A 22500-nucleotide genomic window follows, 5' to 3' on the forward strand; every position below is an offset into this window, starting at 1 on the left:
ACAATCGGCCCATGGCCGAGGAAATGGCAACTCATTGGAATAAGAATTCGTTCTGAGCATGCGCGACTTAAAAAAACTTCCTTCTAACATAATTATAAGTTGGGCGTGAGACGAACCATTTTTAGTTTGACTAACATTTAAGGTGTCTTCATCAGAAGCACCAAAATTCGAAGAAAGAAGCTAGTTGAAATTTCAAGGTTAATTTTTTTTAGAAAAAAAAAAAATCATTTAAGGTTAGTGAAAACTTGAAGGTTTGTATTTTTAAAGGGAAACTGTCACGAGAAGCGCATGCGCTAGTGTCTTATGAAAACTTGAAAAGTGTTAGGTTAACTTTTTTCAAGTTGAATCGACAAACTCAAAATGGTGTCCATTGGGGAGGGCCAAGGTGGACAAAGGAGAAAACTCCGGTGAATATACGTGACTCACGCGTGAATCCATGATGGCAGCTAGAATTTTCCGTGGGCTCGAGAGCAAACAAACTCGAGCATACGCAGCCCATGACAGTGCTCCTTTAAGTATCTTTAACTTTTGTATAGAGATGCTTTATCTTGATGTAAATACTGTAATTCCTATTTGTTGAATTCATTTGGTTAAACCTTGGCTAAACCGAACTTTAAATTTGTGGTTTAAGATATTTGGTTTAAAAAAACGTATTGTGTACCCTGGTTGCCAGAGGTTTTTCTCGTTGAGGGCCAGCACTACTTCGCTTTGACGCTCCTCGCCGCTGGTGAGCGGGAAGACCTCTGGCATCCAGGGTACGCATTGTGATAATTTCCTTTAACTTATGTGTGTATTTTATATTGTTTCATTTTTAAGTGGTAATGAATTGCTTTAGAGGGAAAGGCATTCGTGAATCAAGCCCAAATATTTTGATACCCCGTTCTCGAGGTAAAATAACTTAATTATCACTTTTCTGACAACAGTACCAAACAAAGTTATATTGTTTTAACCGTTTTTGAAAAGAAGGAGAACAAGAAGGCCAAACAACTAATTATCTTCCAAATTTGATTTAATAATCCCTCCCCCCCTCCCCCTCTATTCTTCTCTTTTGATTTCAGATTATTCACCATTTACAGCGATTTTCAGTTATCAAACTTTGCACCAGAACTTTCGCCATTGTTTTCACCCTGCCAAAAGTGAAGCCCACGGCGCCATCTTGTTGGGACCACTTTTGCGGTTACATTTCGTATAGACAGTAAAGTTAAGGTTAGAAACGGAACCTTCGCCGATATTATGCGGAAACACTTTGGAAGTGGTTTTTAAAACATGCTACATTGTTTTTTTTCCCACTTTTAACTCTTACGCTGAGGTCTCAAGGTGCTCCCAACAAGATGGCAGCCACGCTTCGGTTGTGCTTTATTTCAAACAATAGATGCTCCATCCAGTCCTTTTCTTTGGTACCAGTAGGCTGTCGCATGACGACATAAGGGGCCATATTAGTGTCCCAAACTTAAATGCCATTTTTGTGGAAACAATTTCTTTCGTTTCGGTTAAAAAAACACAGTCGCATATCACATGATCGGAAAAGCAAGAATAGCGAGTTTGAACGGGTGGAGTGTACTGCGCCTCCATGGTTGAGGCGCCGGCGCGGCCGCTGGGCCGGGGCGCTTGCCCAACCTCGTTCCCAGGGTCTCTCTTCTCTTCTTCCTTTGTCGTCAACGAGAAAGGAGGCAGGGAAGAGAGACCCTGGGAACGAGGTTGGCGCTTGCCTTGAAATCCTGAGATCCCGGGTTCAAGACCTATTTTCACCACTCGTTTAATTTGATCCTGATACAGCTGATAGTCCCTGGTTTAAGTTTTCAGCTACCCTTGTAGCCAACTGGTTTGCCTCCGGCCAGTTGGGATTCTTAACAGTTGTTGTTATTGTTCTGTCGTTTCGTTGACTGTGTTTCATTAGCCCTGAAAAGATCCTGTGGGGAGTGGTCAATTAGTATAGCATGAGGTGTCAATAAGTATGAAAGCATGAGGTGTTTTTGAGAAACGAAAGGCAATCGGAAGTGAACTGTTTTTCTTCGTAACTTGCCTTTGGCCCTATAGCGCATTTATACTGCAAAGCAATTTTTCGCTATTGGGAACGATTAGTTTAAAAATCTTCGAGAGACTACCGTCCTGGCGTGCAAGATGTTCACTGCCGGTTTCCTTCCGTGGCTTAAAAACCTCTCGCGCTAAAGCAGATCATCCTCCTCCACGTGATCAGCGGCCATATTGATTTTCTAGAACGGTTCATAGAAATGGAAACTCAATTAGGAGTGGAAAACGAACAAACAGAGCCATTGTTTTTCCTATCAGGTACTATAGCGATATTTCTTGTTTACAAACATTGACGTGATATTTCTTTTGATATTCAAATTTGCCAACCACGGAAGAAAAGAAATTTGGTTTTATCAACGGAGTTGATAATGTAAATTGGCCACCGTACAGAGATCATTCTAAAAGCTAAATATACCTGGGAAATTTCGGAAACTTCATTGGCTTTCCTAGATATCAAAGTTTCTATTAGTGGCAACGTGCTATGTACCAGTGTGCACTACAAACCTACAGATTCTCACAGTTATTTGTTGTATTCATCATCACATCCATCCCATGTCAAGAACTCCATTCCTTATTCTCAATTTCTTAGACTTCGACGTCTATGTAGTGATGACTCCGATTTTTCCAGCAAATCAGAGAAGATGTGCCAGTTCTTCGAAAAACGTGGCTATCCTGTCTCTGTTGTCAAAGCGGGCCATAATCGCGTCCAACAATTTGATCGACAGTCAGCACTACAAACGTCACAAAAAGATAAGAATGACTGAATTCCATTCACCCTCACTTTCCATCCTCATAATCACGCAGTCAAAAGTATCATTCTTAATAACTTTAAATTACTCCAAAATGATCCCGAGACTGGTAGAATCTTTTCGCAACCTCCACTTATTTTATTCAAACGCGACAAAAACGTAGGCAACCTTTTTTAGTTAGAAGCGCGCTCAAAACTAACGAGCAACCCGACACTTTCAAATGTGCGCGCTCACGATGCAAAACTTGTCCTTTCATTCTTAACACTAGCAAGATATCGGGATCTAAGCGATCTGTTAAGATCAACGATCGTTTCACATCTACCTCCGCAAATGTCATTTATAGCCTAACCTGTACGTTATGCAATAAATTATACATTGACGAGACAGGTAGACGACTATGCGACCGATTCCGTAAACACCTTCGCGATATTGAAGAATGACAAGGATGCATCTAAGCCAGTCGCTCGTCATTTTAATCTCCCTTACCACTCCAAAAAACACATGGCTATCTGCGGCCTTTCCCTACATCTAGGTACGACGGAAAGCCGCAAGAATCTAGAACAAAAATTTATCTTCCAAATCGGCACCCTTAATCCAACGCTTTTCATTCAACTAATGTATTCCTATTTTTCACGTTGCCATATTACCACCAATAGCGTAGCTTCTATTCTACTATAAAAACTACACACAACCCACAATTCCTCGATTCGCTGTGACGAAGGGCTAACGCTCGAAACGTCAGCTTTTAGAATCTCTGTACGGTGGCCAATTTACATTGTCAACTCCGTTGATAAAACCAAATTTTTGTATACTACTTCCCCACCGACGCAGCACCACAGTTTCTTTAGAAACTACACCCTTCATTCACGGAAGAAAAGAAATCATTGTTTCAACAGCCAATTAGGTTCTGGTTGGCATATTAATAACAGTGGATGACGTCACGACAAACATCGCTATTGTTTTGAAGTTCCTGTTGAGCGACGACGGCGACATCGGGCGAAAACGTTACCTCAAAATATAACTTTGCTCTATTACAAGTCTTTCGCTATTATTTCATCTCGTTCACGTCCTATGATGTGAGCGAAGTATCTGAAAATGAAATTGGTAGGAGCGCTTTCAGAGAAAAAATTGAAAACGCAAGGTTCAAATATAATGGACCTTATTCGCTTGTGCATGTTGTTTTCCCAATTCAGATGATACGACGATACTCAAGAGATTTGATCCTTTGTTTGTCTCATTAAAAAGAGTGCATGCATACATATTCATGCTTGCGTGCACTCTTTTAATGAACAAGACAAATGATCAAATCTCCTGAGTATTATCACATGATCTGTATTGGGAAAACAGAATGTACAAGCGAATAAGGTCTATTTGTAAGCTAACGTTCTCTTCAAAACCTCAAATTTGGCTATTTCACGTTATTGTTATGCAGAATACTGCAAAAATATAAGCTAAAATGCGTGCAGCACAAGTATTTTTCCCCTTTTAACCAACGATATTCTTGTCAGTTATGTGGCGTTGTCTTTGCCGTGGCCGTTTCTTAAACTCCCTAATTCTTAACATGGCCGCTGTGACCACAGGCGGCCCAGAGTCGGAAGGTAAACAATTATAAGGATTTGTATGGGAATCTTGATAATAGACTGAAAAAGATATTTACCCGCAAAAGTTCTCAATAAAAAAGCCGTACTTTTTATTGTCATGGTGAATTTCTTGCTTTTTGTGTGGTTTTTTGCCTGATGGAATGCGATTTAAACGACTTCTCAAATTCCCGAGTCGTCATTCTTCCCTAAATAAAGGAAAGTTCTAACTTACCTCAGATCTCGCCGAAAAAATTCACACTTCACCGGCATCAGTCACGCTCAAACTCCGGCGATGGCTACACGGATAAATTTACTTCCCCTTGACCAAGTTTCAAGGTCCAGCGAGTATCCATTGCTGAGAAACTGCGAAAAACATTCAAATTTTCAAACTCCTTCGAGGCTCGCTAACAACCAATTTTGACACGGCTGGTCAACGGTTCACTGAGCCTCCATACGGTGAGCGCAAACCTACGCAAGTGTACCCATAGTTGGGCAGAGCAAAACAAATCCCAGACTCGTCCCCAAATACCTGCCTGAGGTCATGTTCGAGTTTCTAAATCGGCGAACGATATTAAAAGTTCCACACTGAAACCTTAAACACAGCTCCCATTATAAATCCGGATTTTCATCGAACTCCGTAAGTACTGAAGCTGTTTGGATGGAGTTTGAAACGCAGTCGAAGGTATTTACTAGTGTATGAAACACAATCCTGTTTTCAGTGTGTTTTTAACCCGTCAACAACTCACATTATCATGACTGCAGAAGCAATTCATATGAAAAGGTCGCTGCACCTTTTCAGCCTTTTGGACACATTTTTCTGTTGAGAGTCCAGGGAAAATGCCATCGTTGAAATCATCTGTGCTTTGTTTTTGCGCTTCCAGTTGCGTTGAAATGTTCAAAATTATTTCTCCGGTTCATCAAGCGATATCGATCGAAAACCAACAATTATTACTCGGAATACCTGAAAGGTATCCGAGTTACAATCTCGCTTGTCTGTTTTTTGGACAGTAGAAATTACGGTGCGGTGATTTCTTTGGCTCAAAGCAATTCACTTAACAAAACTATACTTTTTCCAACAACAACAAAAAAAACAGCCGTGGTGTCGAGTGTCATCGGACGAGGGGATTTTTGCACGCGTGAGGCTTCAAACAGCTTCAGTACTTACGGAGTTCGATGAAAATCCGGATTTATAACATGCGGTGGGGCAACTAAAGCGATGGTAGCTGTGTTTAAGGTTTCAGTGTGGAACTTTTAATATCGTTCGCCGACTTAGAAACTCGAACATGACCCCAGGCAGGTATTTGGGGACGAGTCTGGGATTTGTTTTGCTCTGCCCAACTATGGGTACACTTGCGTAGGTTTGCGCTCACCGTATGGAGGCTCAGTGAACCGTTGACCAGCCGTGTCAAAATTGGTTGTTAGCGAGCCTCGAAGGAGTTTGAAAATTTGAATATTTTTCGCAGTTTCTCAGCAATGGATACTCGCTGGACCTTGAAACTTGGTCAAGGGGAAGTAAATTTATCCGTGTAGCCATCGCCGGAGTTTGAGCGTAACTGATGCCGGAGAAGTGTGAATTTTTTCGGCGAGATCTGAGGTAAGTTAGAAATGAGTTGCCAGCCTTTCCTTTATTTAGGGAAGAGTGACGACTCGGGAATTTGAGAAGTCGCTTAAATCGCATTCAATCAGGCAAAAAACCACACAAAAAGCAAGAAATTCACGATGACAATAAAGTACGGCTTTTTTATTGAGAACTTTTGCGGGTAAATATCTTTTTCAGTCTATCATCAAGATTCCCATACAAATCCTTATAATTGTTTACCTTCCGACTCTGGGCCGCCTGTGCTGTGACAGCACGTGAATAGGATACATGGTCAAGTAACCCAGAGAGCGCTGCATACCTACAGGAAAACAGACTGTAAAAAGGCAAATCAAAGCTTTCCATTATGCGAAGATCTTTACAAGTTGCAATTGTCGCATTTTCAGGTGCGAGTGGAGTCACTATTGTGGTGGTTACAGCCGCTGGCATAGTCAGTTCTCCTGTGCTTTATGGAATAAACAAGAGGCGCAGAGAATTAGGGCTGGAGCCATATGCATTTTCAAGCATTTTCGAAAGATTAGTCAAACTGATTCAAATTCTTGTCACAAAAGCAAGTTTTTTCCGGAAGAATTCCAGCCTCAGCGTCAGTGACATGAATGATGAAAGAATAGAAAGGATGGGTAGAGACTGGAACGAACAAGATTCCGATTCGCTGGACTATCATACCCAGCTCTTTTCGGAGAATGAAACTGAGGCGAACGTCATCAAAGAATCTGACAATCGGATCCAGGTCTCTGGCAAGACAAGTGATAACGAGAAATCAGCAAAGGGTCTCGCCCCGTTAAAAGAACAAGATCACATTATTCCACCCGAGAGTCGTTCTTGTTTACCTAGAAGAAGGAATGCACCAGATGAAAAATACAGAAACAAAGAGCGGCATCGGCGCATATTTTATTCTCCTGCCTCACCAAAAACTTTATGCAACAAAGATGCAATAAACTGTAACAAAGAAAGCGTATTCTCGCCTAAAAATCATGTCCAGGTTTCCGGGAAAAGAAAATGTGATGCAGAAGTAGTAATAGATGTTAGGGACTGGGACGAAGAAGATACTTTAAACGCAAACGAGGTTCGTTTCCAAGTTTCCATGGAGAAAGAGACTTGTGTGGAAACTACTGGGAACACTAGAGAGAACAGTGAAGAAAATTCCAAGGTACATAAAGCTCCTTTGGATGTCTTTGAGAAGAAGGATACTGACGAAATAACAGCACAGAACAGCGGAGAGTGGGACGGACAAAAGAAGGATGGACAAAAGGTCTCAACTGAGAATAATTTCGCTCAAAAAATGGTGGGGAATGTCCCAAAGTGGGAAGCATTGAAGCAAAAAGGAACTGAAAATGATGTTGATGAGGGTCTAAAAAGTTGTTGCCATGGAAATGTGTCCAGCAGCAAGATCAGTGCCCCGGTCTCTGCGAGTAAAGATAAAAACAAAGCGATCACGGATGAAGGCATTAAAGGAACTATTGTCTCCCAGAGCATTCTCGATAAAGACTTAACTGCAAGCTGCTCTGTCGAACTTCATGCAAGGGACGAACCAAATTTCACTTCAGAAATGCCTCCGAGAGCAGTTTTGTATTTTGATGAGTCCCAGGATAGCATTGAGGTCGAGGTGAATGCAGCTATCTTAAATGAGATTTTAGGCTTGAGCGAGGACAATGGAGATTCAAATAACATCGTAGGGCAAATGTCTGCGAATGAAAGAGAACCAACAGAAATATTGCAGGTACCAAGTGAACGCCAATCCTTATCCGACGAGGAAAACATCTACGGCCGCAAAGACATCCAGCGCGTCGCGCTTACGAGAACACCTTCTGACAGCTTCTTTTGTCCTGACAAACGAGATGATTCATTAACCACTAATAGAAGGCTTGGATTTTACAGATTCAGTGGTCTCTTGCCATTGACTCCGCTCACTCGTTTTAAGGACAACAAAGAGAAAGACAAGAAGGGAAAGGCAATGAAACAAGTAGGAAACGGAACTGTCATAGACTACGCCGCCCAACAAAAAGTGACCAGGGAAAAATGCAAACCACTTGAAACGCCGGAATCGAAGAAAGGCAAACGTAACCGCAAAAGAAGGAACAATAAGCAAAACAACTTGGAAAGTCCAAACGATCTTACCAGAAAGGAAGCAGATGATAAATTGGATAAACTTGACCTAAAGCAAGAAAATCAGTTAGCGACCGAACGAGGAGCTGATCAAGAGGCTCCTGGCTTGCGAACCCTGGTAAGCAGCCCGAAAAAAGGAACACAATTGGCTAAAGTGGAGATCGAAAAATTGAAACATGCTGAGACATCTCCAAAGCATACTACGAAAATTCATGCAGACATGGCGAAGTCGAGAATAATTCGATTTTTAACGGAAAGAAATAACTATCGTTTGAAAAATTCACCGTCAAAGAATGGCACTGATTCTAAGGATTGTGGTGCAAGAAGCCTTCAAACCGCTGTCTCAAAAACCAGCCGTGCAACAAAGAATAATATCGCTGGCCCTCAAGATTGTGAGAAGATGAGAACGAATACCAATGGTTTCAAAGGTTGTGAACTGGCAAAGACGACTACCAGTCATCGAGTTTCCAATATAACCAAAGAGGTTTCAACTTCCAAAATCTCTCAGTTGGCAAAAAAGACGCAGGGCTTTAACGCAGTGAAAAAGAACATTGTCACTGCCATTGCCACAAATAGGAATACCGCTGATCCAAAAGACCGTGATGAAACAAAGAGGTCACCAAAGATGTCGCTCAGAACAAGCCCCAGGGTGATCAGTGCCAGGTCCTCAAATCCTGCGAAGAATGTTGACTGTGCAGCAAAGATTACGCGTTCCGCTCATGCTACGATGGAAGACAAGGACCTTGATGTTCTCTTGCTGTATGATGACGTGGATTAGGGAAGTAAGAGTAACCTGTAAACTATATCGTGGACTACAAAGAAATTTTGATTCTTCCTTTAATTTTGCCAACTTAAATTTTTATGTTTATTTACACTTTCCTGTATGTGCATGGAAATTCTTCACAATGTTTGCAATAAATCATTCATATTTCATTTTTCCTAGTTTGCGATAACACATCTTATTCGTGTTTTTAATCCCATTTTAATACCTTTTATTGCGCGCGCAACAATGCAATTGAACGCCATTTTGACTCCTTAGACACCAAGAATTAAAGAAGATTATTTAACAATCAGAAATCTAAATGGTCTTTAAGGAGGGCAGGAATTGTGGGACTTAATTTCAAAGTTTAAGATGAACTGGATTAAAATTAGTTATTTACAGCAGAGATTCCGACGGAGAAGAGGCCACAAAAATCCCAAGAATTTTGCAGAGAGGGCTTTTCAAACCACCTCATTTAACGTTTTCTTTACCACAATGGGCCTTTATAAATATCGACCAGTCTCCGATTTTGCGTTCAATACGTTCTAATTAATTCAGTCAATCTTGGTTATCAGCTTATAGGAAGACTAAAGGGGCCGTTCGTTCTATAAATTTGAAACAACTAAGAGTTTAGTTAATTATTCCCTGCGCGCCTGTTTGATACGAGATTGATTAAAGGCCCATGTTCACCCAAAAGACGTTTCGTGCTTGTTGTTGTTGTTTTGAAATAGTTCCAGCATTTTGATTGGATACTCGCCAGTGATTGCGCAATGTCTTTTGGGAGAACATGGGCTATCCAGGCCAACGCATGTCGTGGAATATGCAACTTCGGGAAGAGGCATGGTGACTAGTTTTCGACTTGTTTTGATTCCAATCTAACAGTCACCTGTGATTCGCGGGTAGATACCAAGAATTTCATAGAAAAACTGAGATAAATTGAAATTGATCGTAGGACAATTTGCTAAGCCTTTGTTGTTGAGATTGTCTCGGATTAAGTTGGGATCAAAGAGACCATAATAACCTGTTGATTTAAAAAAAAATAACCACAACCATAATCACGATCGTTCTTAAGCACCGTAGTTCTTTTGATCTATAATTGGTTTTGCACAAGAAAACATTAATGTACATTAATGTACATTGATGATCTCTTTATTTGTATTTAACCAAACCATTCGATGCCACTCCGAAGTAAATTCTTATTTTATTTAATGTGGAATTGCGTGTAAGTGGCTGAAATTCAAAAGTGGGATTTTTGTTATGAAGACTATTTAGCATTCCTTCCTGGTTGCGTTGTTTGTCGTGAGATAACTTGTGTTGGCCCTGCCACATTTAAAGCGCAAAGCAATTTTCGCTACTAGGAACGATTAGTTTAAAAATCTTCGAGAGACTACCGTCCTGGCGTGCAAAATGTTCACTGCCGATTTCCTTCCGTGGCTTAAAAACCTCTCGCGCTTGAGCAGACCGTCCTTCTCCACGTGATCAGCGGCCATATTGATTTTCTAAAACGATTCATAGAAATGGAAATTTAACTAGGAGTCGAAAACGAACAAACAGAACCATTGGTTTTCCTGTCAGGTACTATACACCTTATTTCAAAATGGCCGCTGATTTATGCGCATACAAATTGGCCCTTGTTGCCTCAGTCAAGATAAAATATTCTTTTGAATTTTAAGTTTAAGAACGAGGCATCAAGGGCTGATTTGAATAAAAACAAAAGAATATTTAAATGACGGCAATTTTGGAATAAGGAGTATAGCGATATTTCTGGTTTACAAACATTGACGTCATATTTCTTTTGATATTCAAACTTGCCAATCACGGAAGAAAATAAGTCATTGTTTCAACTGCCAATTAGGTTATTGATCCCCTATAAAGATCAGGATGCTGCAGTGTCTGTCAAACGACAATTTAGAGATCTTAGCAGCAATGTGCAAATGACAATTCAATCAGAACCTAATTGGCAGTTGAAACAATGACTTATTTTCTTCCGTGATTGGCAAGTTTAAATATCAAAAGAAATATCCGGATTTTGATTCCATATTCGTCAAAAGGCGTCATCTTTTTACAGGCATTATTCCAAAGAACAAAACACTGCTGTTCCGAACAATTTCTTAGCACGCTTCAATGTAATCAAGAAATGCACCAACAAATTTGACTGCAATGATGAAATGGTATATGAAATGAATCATATATGAACTGCGGATATGGAATCAAGTGAAGCTATGATCTTCGCAGTTATGAAAGCAATTTTTACAATTGCGTAGAGAAACCTGAAAAAAAAAATTGACTGCCTTGTTGACTGCCTTGTTAATGAAATGCTGTGTATTCAAGATCTTAAACCAGCATTAAATGTACAGTCGGGTTCTCTTCGTGCTTGACAATCTTTTATGCAAATTTGCTTCAAATTAGCCTTTTCAAAAACCGCATTTTTATCATTAATTATATAACCTTGATAATGACGCAAGATGCACCGAAACGTCGGTTTCTATCAATTATATTTCTTGTTTCATGTATTTTCAAATCGTGTCTCACAACATAGTTAGTAACTATGCTTACAAGACTTTTAAAATGTTGTTGCCTTGGAAATGTGTCTAGCAGCAAGATCAGTACCCCGGTCTCTGCGAGTAAAGATAAGAACAAAGTGATCACGGATGAAGACATTGAGGGAACTATTGTCCCCCAGGGCATTCTAGATAAAGACTTAACTGCAAGCTGCTCTTTCGAACTTCATGCAAGGGACAAACCAAATTTAAATTCAGAAATGCGTCCGAGAGCAGTTTTGTATTTTGATGAGTCCCAGGATAGCATTGAGGTCGAGGTGAATGCAGCTATCTTAAATGAGATTTTAGGCTTGAGCGAGGACAATGGAGATTCAAATAACATCGTACGGCAAATGTCTGCGGATGAAAGAGAACCAACAGAAATATTGCAGGTACCAAGTGAACGCCAATCCTTATCCGACGAGGAAAACACTTACGGCCGCAAAGACATCCAGCGCGTCGCGCTTACGAGAACATTTTCTGACAGCTTCTTTTGTTCTGATAAACGAGATGATTCATTAACCACTAATAGAAGGCTTGGATTTTACAGATTCAGTGGTCTCTTGCCATTGACTCCGCTCACTCGTTTTAAGGACAACAAAGAGAAAGACAAGAAGGGAAAGGCAATGAAACAAGTAGGAAACGGAACTGTCATAGACTACGCCGCCCAACAAAAAGTGACCAGGGAAAAATGCAAACCATGTGAAACGCCGGAATCGAAGAAAGGCAAACGTAACCGCAAAAGAAGGAACAATAAGCAAAACAACTTGGAAAGTCTAAACGATCTTACCGGAAATGAAGCAGATGATGAATGAGATAAACGTGAGGTAAAGCAAGCAAATCATTTAGCGACCGAAAGAGGAGCTGATCAAGCAGCTCCTGACTTGCGAACCCTTAGAGACTCTTAAAAGTAGCACGAAGGAAAGAACACAATCGGCTAAAGTGGAGATCGAAAAATTGAAACATGCTAAGACATCTCCAAAGAAAATGCCATGGAAATAGACTGATACGACGAAAAATCATGCAGACAAGGCGAAGTCGAGAATAATTCGGTTTTGAACGGAAAGGAATAACTCTCGTTCGAAAAATTCACCGTCAAAGAATGGCACTGATTCTAAGGATTGTGTTGCAAGAAGCCTTGAAACCGCTGTCTCAAAAACCAGCCGTGCGACAAAGAATAATATCGCTGGCCCTCAAGATTGTGAGAAGATGAGAACGAATACCATTGGCTTCAAAGGTTGCGAACTGGCAAAGACGACTGCCAGTCATCGAGATTCCAATATAAACAAAGAGGTTGCAACTTCCAAAATCTCTCAGTTGGCAAAAAAAGACGCAGGGCTTTAACGCAGTGAGGAAGAACATTGTCACTGCCATTGCCACAAATAGGAATACCGCTGATCCAAAAGACCGTGATGAAGCAAAGCAGTCACCAAAGATGTCGCTTAGAAAAAGTCCCAGCGTGATCAGTGCCAGGTCTGCCAGGTTCTCAAATCCTGTGCATGTTGACTGTGCAGCAAAGATTACGCGTTCCGCTCATGCTACGATGGAAGACAAGGACCTTGATATTCTATTGCTGTATGATGACGTGGATTAGAGTAACCTGTAAACTGATTCTTTTTTTTTGCCGACTTAAATTTTTATGTTTATTTACACTTTCCTGTATGTGCATGGAAATTCTTCACAATGCTTGCAATAAATCATTCCTATTTCCTTTTCCCTATAGCTTGCGATAACACATCTTATTAGTGTTTTTAATCCCATTTTAATACCTTTTATTGCGCGCGCAACAATGCAATTGAACGCCATTTTGACTCCTTAGACACGAAGAATTGAAGAAGATTGTTTAACAATCAGAAATCTAGATGGTCTTTAAGGCGGGCAGGAATTTTGGGACTTAATTTCAAAGTTTAAGATGAACCGGATAAAATTAGTTATTTAGAGCAGAGACTCCGACGGAGCAGCGGCCACAAAAGTCCCAAGAATTTTGGAGAGAGGGCTATTCAAACCAGCTCCTTTAACTAAAGAACTACAAAGTTTTCTTTACCACAATGGGCCTTTATAAATATCCATCTCCGATATTGCGTTCAAGGCGTTCTAATTAATTCACCTAATCTTGGTTATCAGCTTTATTACAGGAAGACTGAAGGGGCCGTTCGAAAATTTGAAACAACTAAGAGTTTACTTAAATTCAATAAAGTAATTATTCCCTGCGCGCCTGTTTGATACGAGATTGAATAAAAGCCCATGTTCACCCAAAAGACGTTTCGTGCTTGCTGTTGTTGTTTTGAAATAGTTCAAGCATTTTGATTGGATACTCGCCAGTGATTGCGCAATGTCTTTTGGGAGAACATGGGCTATCCAGGCCAACGCATGTCGTGGAATATGCAACTTCGGGAAGAGGCATGGTGACTAGTTTTCGACTTGTTTTGATTCCAATCTAACAGTCACCTGTGATTCGCGGGTAGATACCAAGAATTTCATAGAAAAACTGAGATAAATTGAAATTGAGCGTAGGACAATTTATAAGCCTAAGTTGTTGAGATTGCCTCAGATAAAGCGATCAGAGGTATAATGATGCCAAAAACGATGTTTGTGGGAAATTTACGAACAACCAAGAAGTGAAAGACTGGCATTACAGTTGATAAAACGGATAGAATCTTCCTTGCTCGGGGGTAAGTAAAATTCAAGTTGGGATCAAGGAGACCATAATAACTTGTTGATTTTTTTTTTAAAATAACCACAACCATAATCACGATCGTTCTTAAGCGCCGTAGCCCTTTTGATCTATAATTGATTTTGCACAAGAAAACATCAATGTACATTGATGATCTCTTTATTTATATTTAACCAAACCATTTGATGCCACTCCAAAGTAAATTCTTATTTTATTTAATATGGAATTGCGTGTAAGTGGCTGAAATTCAGAAGTAAGATTTTTTTAATGAAGACTATTTAGCATTCCTTCCTGGTTGCGTTGTTTGTCGTGAGATAATTTTTAAAAGGTAAATTTTCCATCATGAATGCTTTTAGAACGAAAAAAATCCGGGTGTCTCATTTTCTGTGAACTGTATTATTTTTATCCGATTTTACGCGGAATAATTCAAAGTGCCATGTAGTGATCGTTGACCGCTGGTAGTTCACACGCAAGATTTGAGATCGTTTCGCAAAGACCTCATAAAGCCACGAGTCGAACACGACCCTATGGGAAACTACCCGTACTGTGGAACGGAGAATTATGGGTATTCCCTTTTCCTATAATCCGTTGCGCGCGCCAATAGGTGCAATGAGCCCATCCTCCCATAAGAAAGGCGAAAGAATACTGGCGACGAGTTTGCTGCTACATTAAAGACCATCCAGTGACGTATCACCCAAGCTAGGGTCAAGGTCACCTTTCACGAAAATCGTGATATTTTTCTGGGGTCAAGCATGAGCCGACAGGAACTTACGAAGAGGAGCTTACAATTTCGATATCTCTGCTCGGCATAATTATCCCTTTTCAAGGCTGCCTAGATTTGCAACGTATTTCCCGCAAAGTATTTGATTTTTTTAGGCAATAAACGCACGACGTTTCCGTTAACTTGTCATGTGCGTCAAATTATCATGATGGTCATGAAGCTAAGAATAAGCAGGGGCCCGTTTCTCGAAGAGGGCCCGAAACTGCCCTCCACTTATTCTTTAAACGCTGGTCTTCTGGTACGTTTTGAAGGAAACTAAAGGCAAAGTGTTTGTAAAAATCGGTGACTCAAATCCCTCCATTCTTAAGATACAGAGGGAATTGTGATACACGGAAAAAGGTCCGAAATATTTCAGGACTTTCGAGAAACCGTTACAGGCCCCAGGTTTGAGAAAACCGCCCACCTCTCAACTGAAGAGGGGCTATCAGTTGTTCGCTCTTGGTTATTTGAGCTCCTGGATGAGCAAATAATTTCTTTCGCTCAAAGTAATTTGAGTGTTATTTTAAATTCGATTCCAAGAACATAGACCTACATCTCTGTTTTGCCACCGTCACGAAATAAACTTCTATTCAAAACTGTGTCATGGGTGGGGAAATTTTGTTAAATTTCGTGACAATGATCAATACTACATGTAGCAAAACGATACAACGACATCATAAAATAACAAATATGAGCGATTGAACCAATTGTGGGATAACACACCCGCAGCACCACCTGCTTAACCTCGACAATCGGTCATCCTAGAAGAATTTACACTCAAGTCCGAGTCCAGGAAGTTCCAAGGGGAACGGAATGTTAGCCCCGATATAAGACAATCATAGCTTCACTTGCCAACAAAAAGTATTGCTCATTATATATTGACGGAGAAAAATCGATCGTAGTTTTTCAGGTCGAATGAGTTTATACTGCTTGGAGTTCAATTATTGATCACTTCATAATTGAATGGCTTGGACAATCGGTTAGCACTCGACGTGTGGCCATTTGGCCGAGACCAGCTTAAGTGGAACAACTCAACTCAGTGAACTCAAGTTGAACACTTCCGAGACTTGGAAGCATAATCAGTGCTTGCAACAGCTGGGTTCCTCCACCATAGCGATGTGAACTGATCAAAATAATCTTACGTCGAGATTTAATCCAGTTGACCGTCCCAACCTTCACTGAAACATGGACCCGGAATACTACGACAGCGAATTTTCGTTTATAGCCAACGAAGATTGTAAAACTCGATCATGCAAACCTCCACGAATCGAAGAATTTCCGCCTGATATCTTCAACCAAGAGCAAAGATTTTACGGCGGCGTGGCGTTTCATTTTGTCATCTGCCTTCACATCTTCTGCGCCTTGACCGTCGTCTGCGACGACTATTTTGTGGCATCGCTCAACCGTATCACAAAATGCTTGGGGTTAAAACCGGATGTCGCGGGAGCAACTTTTATGGCGGTTGGGAGTTCTGCACCGACCTTATTCATTTCGATTATCTCGACGTTTTTCACCGAGGGAGATATCGGTTTGGGGACAATAGTTGGCTCCACCATCTTTAACACGTTGTTTATCATAGCGTTATGTGGTATTGGCGCTGGTTTGACGATGCACTTGAACTGGTATCCACTGTTTAGAGATTCCACCATGTATATTATCAGTGTGCTGATTCTGATGGTGGCGTTGTATGATCGAAAGATCCATTGGTACGAAAGCGCCGCATTTTTTGTGGCTTATTTACTGTACATAGTTGTTATGTATTTTAATGTGTCACTGGAAGAGTGTTGTCAGAAAATGAAAAAAAAACTTGTGAAAAAAACCGACGAAACTTTTGAGGTGGAGAGTACGCATCAAGAACTAGATTCACTTGAAGACAACGAGATTTCGGACAATCCACATTTCGAGCCGCTTGAAAGCCGTTTCAGCGTACCCAAAGGATGCTTCTCTAAGCTTGTTTGGATCTTCACACTCCCATCTATCGTTCTTTTCTACATCACAATCCCGGATTGTCGCCTGAAAAAATGGCGGAAGTTTTATTTATTGACCTTTACAATGTCGGCTCTGTGGATGGGTGGCCTGTCTTACATACTGGTCTGGATGGTGTCCCTGTTCGGTTACACCTACAGCATCCCAGAATGCGTCTTGGGAATGACGTTTCTTGCTGCGGGCAGCAGTCTCCCAGACGCCATTGCGAGCTTAGTGGTGGCCAGGCAAGGAAGCGGCGACATGGCCGTTTCTAATTGTATTGGAAGTAACGTCTTCGATATGTTATGCTTAGGAATTCCATGGATGATAAAAACTACCATCATCTCACCAAATAGCGTGGTTCACATTCAAAGCCAGAACATATTTTTTACATCTGGTATTTTAATAGCGAGTATTCTATGCACAGTTTTGTTAATAGCCGTAAACAAATGGCGACTGGACGAGAAACTAGGCATTGTTTTCCTTGTGATGTATTTAATATTTCTGGGAATCGCTACTTTTATAGAGGTTGCCCCTTGTTGTTAACAGAAATTGGTTAGGGGACAACTTTGACTGTTAGGTAAATGACAAAATAATCTCCTTTTTTTTTCGATATTCAAGCCGGGATATTTTACAGCGACCGACGAAGGAGCAACGCACCGAACTCTTAAATTCTGCTGCGCGAGTTTTATGTCCTTGTCCTCGCCACATCAAAATAAAAGCTGTTGACCAGTTTTAAAATGCGTGTTACTCGTTTGTTTCGTAGGTTGTTAGGACTAATACTTGATTGCAAAAGATTTTTAGTTTTTTTTTCCTTTCCATGTACGAGTTCCAAGTTCCCTCGTTTTCCTTTGTGAAGCGTTTATAGAGCTGGAACGGGAGAGAGTTGGGTTACAGTTGTAGAGGACATGGGTAGAGTGGGAAGAGAGCAGGAAAACGAACGACAACATACCACAACGCAATCAGAAAATTAAAAATCTCTCTGTTAGCGTTGTTTTTTTGACAAGAAGTCAAAATTTTACTCCCTACATTATAACTTGCTCTCGACGCAGGTGCCATTTGTGGCAACGGGACAAGAAGCAACAATGACACAGAAGTTTCCCAGAAAGATAAGCGTGATTCACTTCAAGAAGAAACGACATTTCTTCAACTGCAGCAGCCATGCAATCATCGATGTTTTGCAATATCAGACGCTGTTCTCGCTACAACAGAGGAGGGAGGGTGCCATAGTTATACACTCCCTTGTTTGCTTGTACTGCTTCGGTGCGTTGGCAATATTGTGCGATCATTACTTTTGCGCATCTCTTGAAAAGCTCTGTAGAAGGTGAGTGGTTGGCTCGTTACTTTCGCAGTTCATGTCATGCAAGAGGGAAGCAGATGGAGGAGAGAGGGGTGGGGTGTGGAGCTCTGGAGTGGCAAACTGAAACAGATGGGAGATTCGATTGCAAGTGCCAATTGTTGCTTGCCAACAGATTAGGGAGCTTTAGCAAAGACGACGGGAACGGCAACGAGAACGTCATCTCAAAACAAATTCTCATTGTTGTAATCATTTCACGACTATTCCATGCTTCTTAATATGACAAAGGTATGACAGTTTCTCAGGAATGAAAACGTTATGAGCGGCGCTTGATTTAGGTGAGAAAATGAACATTTATCTCCAAGTGTTGACGTCCTCCATAAAACCTCAAATTTGACTATTTCACGTTGTTGTTTTGCTGACGACGGCAAAGAAATGGACAAAAATGATAAACGCACGTGCAGAGCGTGCAAAGCTATTGTTTTTTCCCATATGCAAATTTGTGGCGTTCTCGTTGCCGTCGCCGTTGCTAAAGCTTCCTAATATTCAGCCTTGAACGAGGCAACAAGTGCTCATTTGCAAGAAAACAAAAGAATACTAAAATGATGGCCATTTTGGAATATAAGGTGCATACGAGCTGATAAAGCTAAATTAACCATCCTAAGAAAGATTTAATGAAATAAATGTGAATGTTTGAAGCGCGGGTTATAGATTCGGAAGAAAGATTTGTAACCTCACGCTTCGAGCGTTAGCCCTTGGTCAAGGCGAATAGACGTCTTTCATAATGGCGGCCAAATAGAGCGAGTTTCAATCAAGTGGCGTAAAACCAAAACCAAAGTAATTACTTTGGCCAATCAAAAAGGACTGAGACAATCCAGTAAACCAATCAAGACTCGAAGTATGTACACGTAGCCGAAACAAAGCGCGGGAAAATGTGCACGCACAAGCCAAGATTGGTTTTGCTTTCACTTCTGATTGGTTGAAAAAATGGTGCGAGAACTTTCAACCAATCACTGAGTGAAGTAAATGCAAAACCAAAGCAATTCGCTAATTACTTTCGACACTCCATTGAAAATCGCTCTAAAATATTTTTTGGTGTCAATGCTAATAAGCCTTTCTAGCCTCGCTACGACAAGCAACTTTCAAAAGAATATTTGTTTCAAAATGAGGGCAGTCGGTCTAATTAACAGAAATACAAAAGAATGAAAAAGTGGTCACCATTTATGAAAGTGGTCTATAGACCCTTTCACAGTTCCGTGTTCAGTTATCTGGCCTTTGAATAAAAGCGAGGCTGGAATTGACCTTGCATTGATGCAAACTTCATTGCTTTCCTTATGTAAATCGTGTTGTAACGCTAACGACTTTGTATTTACATAAGAACAGCAACGAGGTGTGTATCAAAACAAGGTCAACTCCAGCCTCGCTTTTATCCAAAGGCCCGGTAACTGAGCACAGAATGGATACTCCAAATTAAGGTAACACACTTAGTTTCGTGTATATACAGTGCCAGACGATCTTACCATGGTTTTACTATGTTGTCACCAGAACAATTTTCATAACAGTGGTGTGCGTACTAGTACAATCCAAATCCTATTCAGCAACTATGGTGTATTTCTCTGTATACAAAGGGTCGACGTGTGCAGTTTCATTTTAGATCCAAAGTTCCCGCAGAGTTTTGCGAATGCCCTTGTAGCTGACAGTGAATGAAGTAAATGAAAGAACCCATGGAGGACCAGCCAATTTTTTCTCCCGGCATTGACTTTTTAGCGAGCAGGAAAGTCAACCAGAGCCGGGGGTAACGAAAACGAAGCACAACAGGCTCGTTCCACACAAAAAATGCACAAAATTGTATTTTAAAGGCTCTCAACATGAACGAAAAAGGGCGCAAGTTGGTCTGAAGCAACTTTCAAAGGTAGAAATTCATGCTGTTATCGTTTTGTTCAACCTCCCGAAAACAAATTAATTACAAAATCAACAAAACAATGCGGAAAACATTAAAAACATCAATCGCACTTTACCTATAATTTAAACGGTATTACCGGACTTCCTTTCGATCAATTTAGCTTGATTCAGTGAGAAAGAAAAATGTGCATGTTTCCTGGAGTCCGTCTTCAGCAACTACATGTGAACTGGGCATCATTCTCAACAATCCAAACCCTTCAACAATCCAAACCCTTATTTACTTGGGTAGTTTGTCTACATTTTCATCTAGTGCTTTAATTTGGCTTTGCTTGCCGATGTTTTCCTTTAATTAACTGAAGAAGCGAATCCTTCGTTTTCGATATTTAGGAAAACCAGATGAATCGTTCTCGGTCCATGATTGTTGCTCAACTTCCTCAACTTACTTGTGACGTATTTTTAACCAGCCAATAGGATCGTTTGTTTTCCCTCACCTTGCGTTGTGAGAACTTTGTAGTCAATCTCAAATAAAACATATTTTATCGCCCAAGGTATTGCTGCTATGTTATAATTAACAATTGATTCATGGTTAGGGTGCGTCTATCGAGTTATGGATGCACTTGGGAGATTGCTAAGCACGCAAGAAGCCAGAGTCGCACTCGGCTATCGCCTCGTGTGACTTTTACGCTTTCGTGCTTAGCAACCTCCCGCGTGCATCCATTTGACAATTAGACCTGTAGCCCGCAAGGGCTACGGGTAAATAGCCCATAAGGCGAAGCCAAATGGGCTATTGACCCGTGGCCCTTGAGGGCGAAGGTTCTAATAGTTTTACTATCACCCAACTCGTCGGACAGAAAAGGCAATAATAAAGTTAGCAAATGCAAGTTTAAAAAAAATTATATTTGGGAATAAAACGCCAGAAAGCGTCACGCTTTTCTCTCCTCTAGTAGCGTAGCCAACCAAAATGCAGGATTTGCATTAGTCCATTAGTTGGGTGATACTAAAACTCGATAGACACACTCTAAGTCACTAAGTCAGCGCTTAACCCTAACCACTAGAGATCATTGCATAACCAAGCAGTTATTCTCTGCCTAAACAGAGTGCTGTTTATCTGCCAAAGCGGGTTAACACCGAGATTGTCAGGAATTGCCAGGTAACGTCACCAAATGTTCCACCTGTATATGAGTCACGAAGTGTCTCACTTTACTTTGGAGTATCCATTCCAGTCATAACCTTGTAAATTGGTCCATTCAGTGGTTAAGTTACCTTCACCTACTCCACACCGAGGCAGCACAACAGTTTCTTCAAAATCGATATCGGAAATGATTGAGTTTTTCTTTCACAGGCTTCGTATCCCAACAGACGTAGCGGGCGCTACATTCATGGCAGCTGGTAGTTCCATGCCTACTCTTTTCATCGCCATTGCATCTGTGTTTATGGGGGAAGGTGACATAGGCCTGGGGACTATTATAGGTTCTACAATGTTTAATATTTTGTTTATATCGGCGATTTGTGGCTTGTGTTCTGGAATGGCTATAGCATTACGCATGTGGCCGTTGCTAAGAGATTCGTTCGCGTACACCGTTCATTTGATTGCGTTGTTGATCGCTATTGAAGACAACATCGTTCACTGGTACGAGGCTGTCGTGTTTCCGTTCCTGTACAGTGGTTACATTCTCGTTATGTGCTACAATAAAAAACTTGAGAACTTGTTCGAGAAAGTTTGTAAGAGATTTTGCGAGATTCGAAAGGGATTTGAAATGCTCGAAATGGACGATCCTTTAGAAAACGAAGATAAAGAAGCCAGACGCAGAGATACTGAGGAAACGTCGAAAGCCGAAAAACTAGAAAACACAGAAAATGACGTTGAGCAAAACGCAGAAAAAACTGAAATTGAAGAAAGAGAAAAAAGCGATTTCGATCGTACGTCGTCTCAAATTCACGGTTTTGAAGCGAAATCGCCGTTCGAGATTCCAAAAAGCTCCTTTAAACTAGTTTACTGGGTGGTCATGTTGCCCGTCCATGTACTGTTTTTCATTACAATGCCTGATTGTCGTAGAAAGGGTTGGGAAAATTGGTATCCAGTCACGTTTGTAGTGTCCATATTATGGATGGCCCTCATATCATACGTTCTGGTCTGGACTGTATCTGTGATTGGCGAGACTTTCGACATTCCCGAGTGCATCATGGGATTGACGCTTCTGGCCGCAGGTTCAAGTGTCCCGGATGCAGTGGCCAGCCTCGTGGTCGCTAAACACGGTATGGGGGACATGGCACTAGCAAACTGTGTCGGGAGTAATATTTTTGACATTCTCTGCCTGGGGCTACCGTGGTTTCTTGCCGCGACGGTTGTTCACCCAGGAAGCGTTGTTCTGATTCACAGTGGTCATGTAGTTTACACGTCGCTGTGTCTGTTTGGAACAGTATTTGTGACACTCCTAGTGATACATCTTAACCACTGGAATTTAGACAAACGTTCCGGATACATGCTTCTGGTAATCTACCTCCTGTTCTTATCTGCCGCCGTCATTCTCGAGGCATT

General features: G+C 41.0%; 2 protein-coding genes and 1 pseudogene across 2 annotated transcripts in view; all 3 read left to right on the forward strand.

The window, feature by feature from the left end:
• Positions 1 to 8841, forward strand: part of LOC137971450 (uncharacterized) — a 10340-nt gene extending 1499 nt beyond the window's left edge. Inside the window, exon 2 of the mRNA XM_068818277.1 lies at positions 6344 to 8841. Coding sequence (XP_068674378.1) covers positions 6344 to 8841 — 2498 coding nt within the window. The remainder of the gene's footprint in view (positions 1 to 6343) is intronic.
• A 4986-nt stretch (positions 8842 to 13827) lies between these two features.
• Positions 13828 to 22500, forward strand: part of LOC137970869 (sodium/potassium/calcium exchanger 5-like) — an 8933-nt gene continuing 260 nt past the window's right edge. Inside the window, exons 1-3 of the mRNA XM_068817493.1 lie at positions 13828 to 14035; positions 17815 to 18086; positions 21304 to 22500. The exon at positions 21304 to 22500 is cut by the window's right edge and continues 260 nt beyond it. Of these exons, the coding sequence (XP_068673594.1) occupies positions 17848 to 18086; positions 21304 to 22500 (1436 nt within the window). The 5' untranslated portion in view covers positions 13828 to 14035; positions 17815 to 17847. The remainder of the gene's footprint in view (positions 14036 to 17814; positions 18087 to 21303) is intronic.
• Positions 15611 to 17447, forward strand: LOC137971072 (sodium/potassium/calcium exchanger 4 pseudogene; annotated as a pseudogene).

This window comes from Montipora foliosa, chromosome 9, assembly GCF_036669935.1.
Source record: "Montipora foliosa isolate CH-2021 chromosome 9, ASM3666993v2, whole genome shotgun sequence".
NCBI lineage: Eukaryota > Metazoa > Cnidaria > Anthozoa > Scleractinia > Acroporidae > Montipora > Montipora foliosa.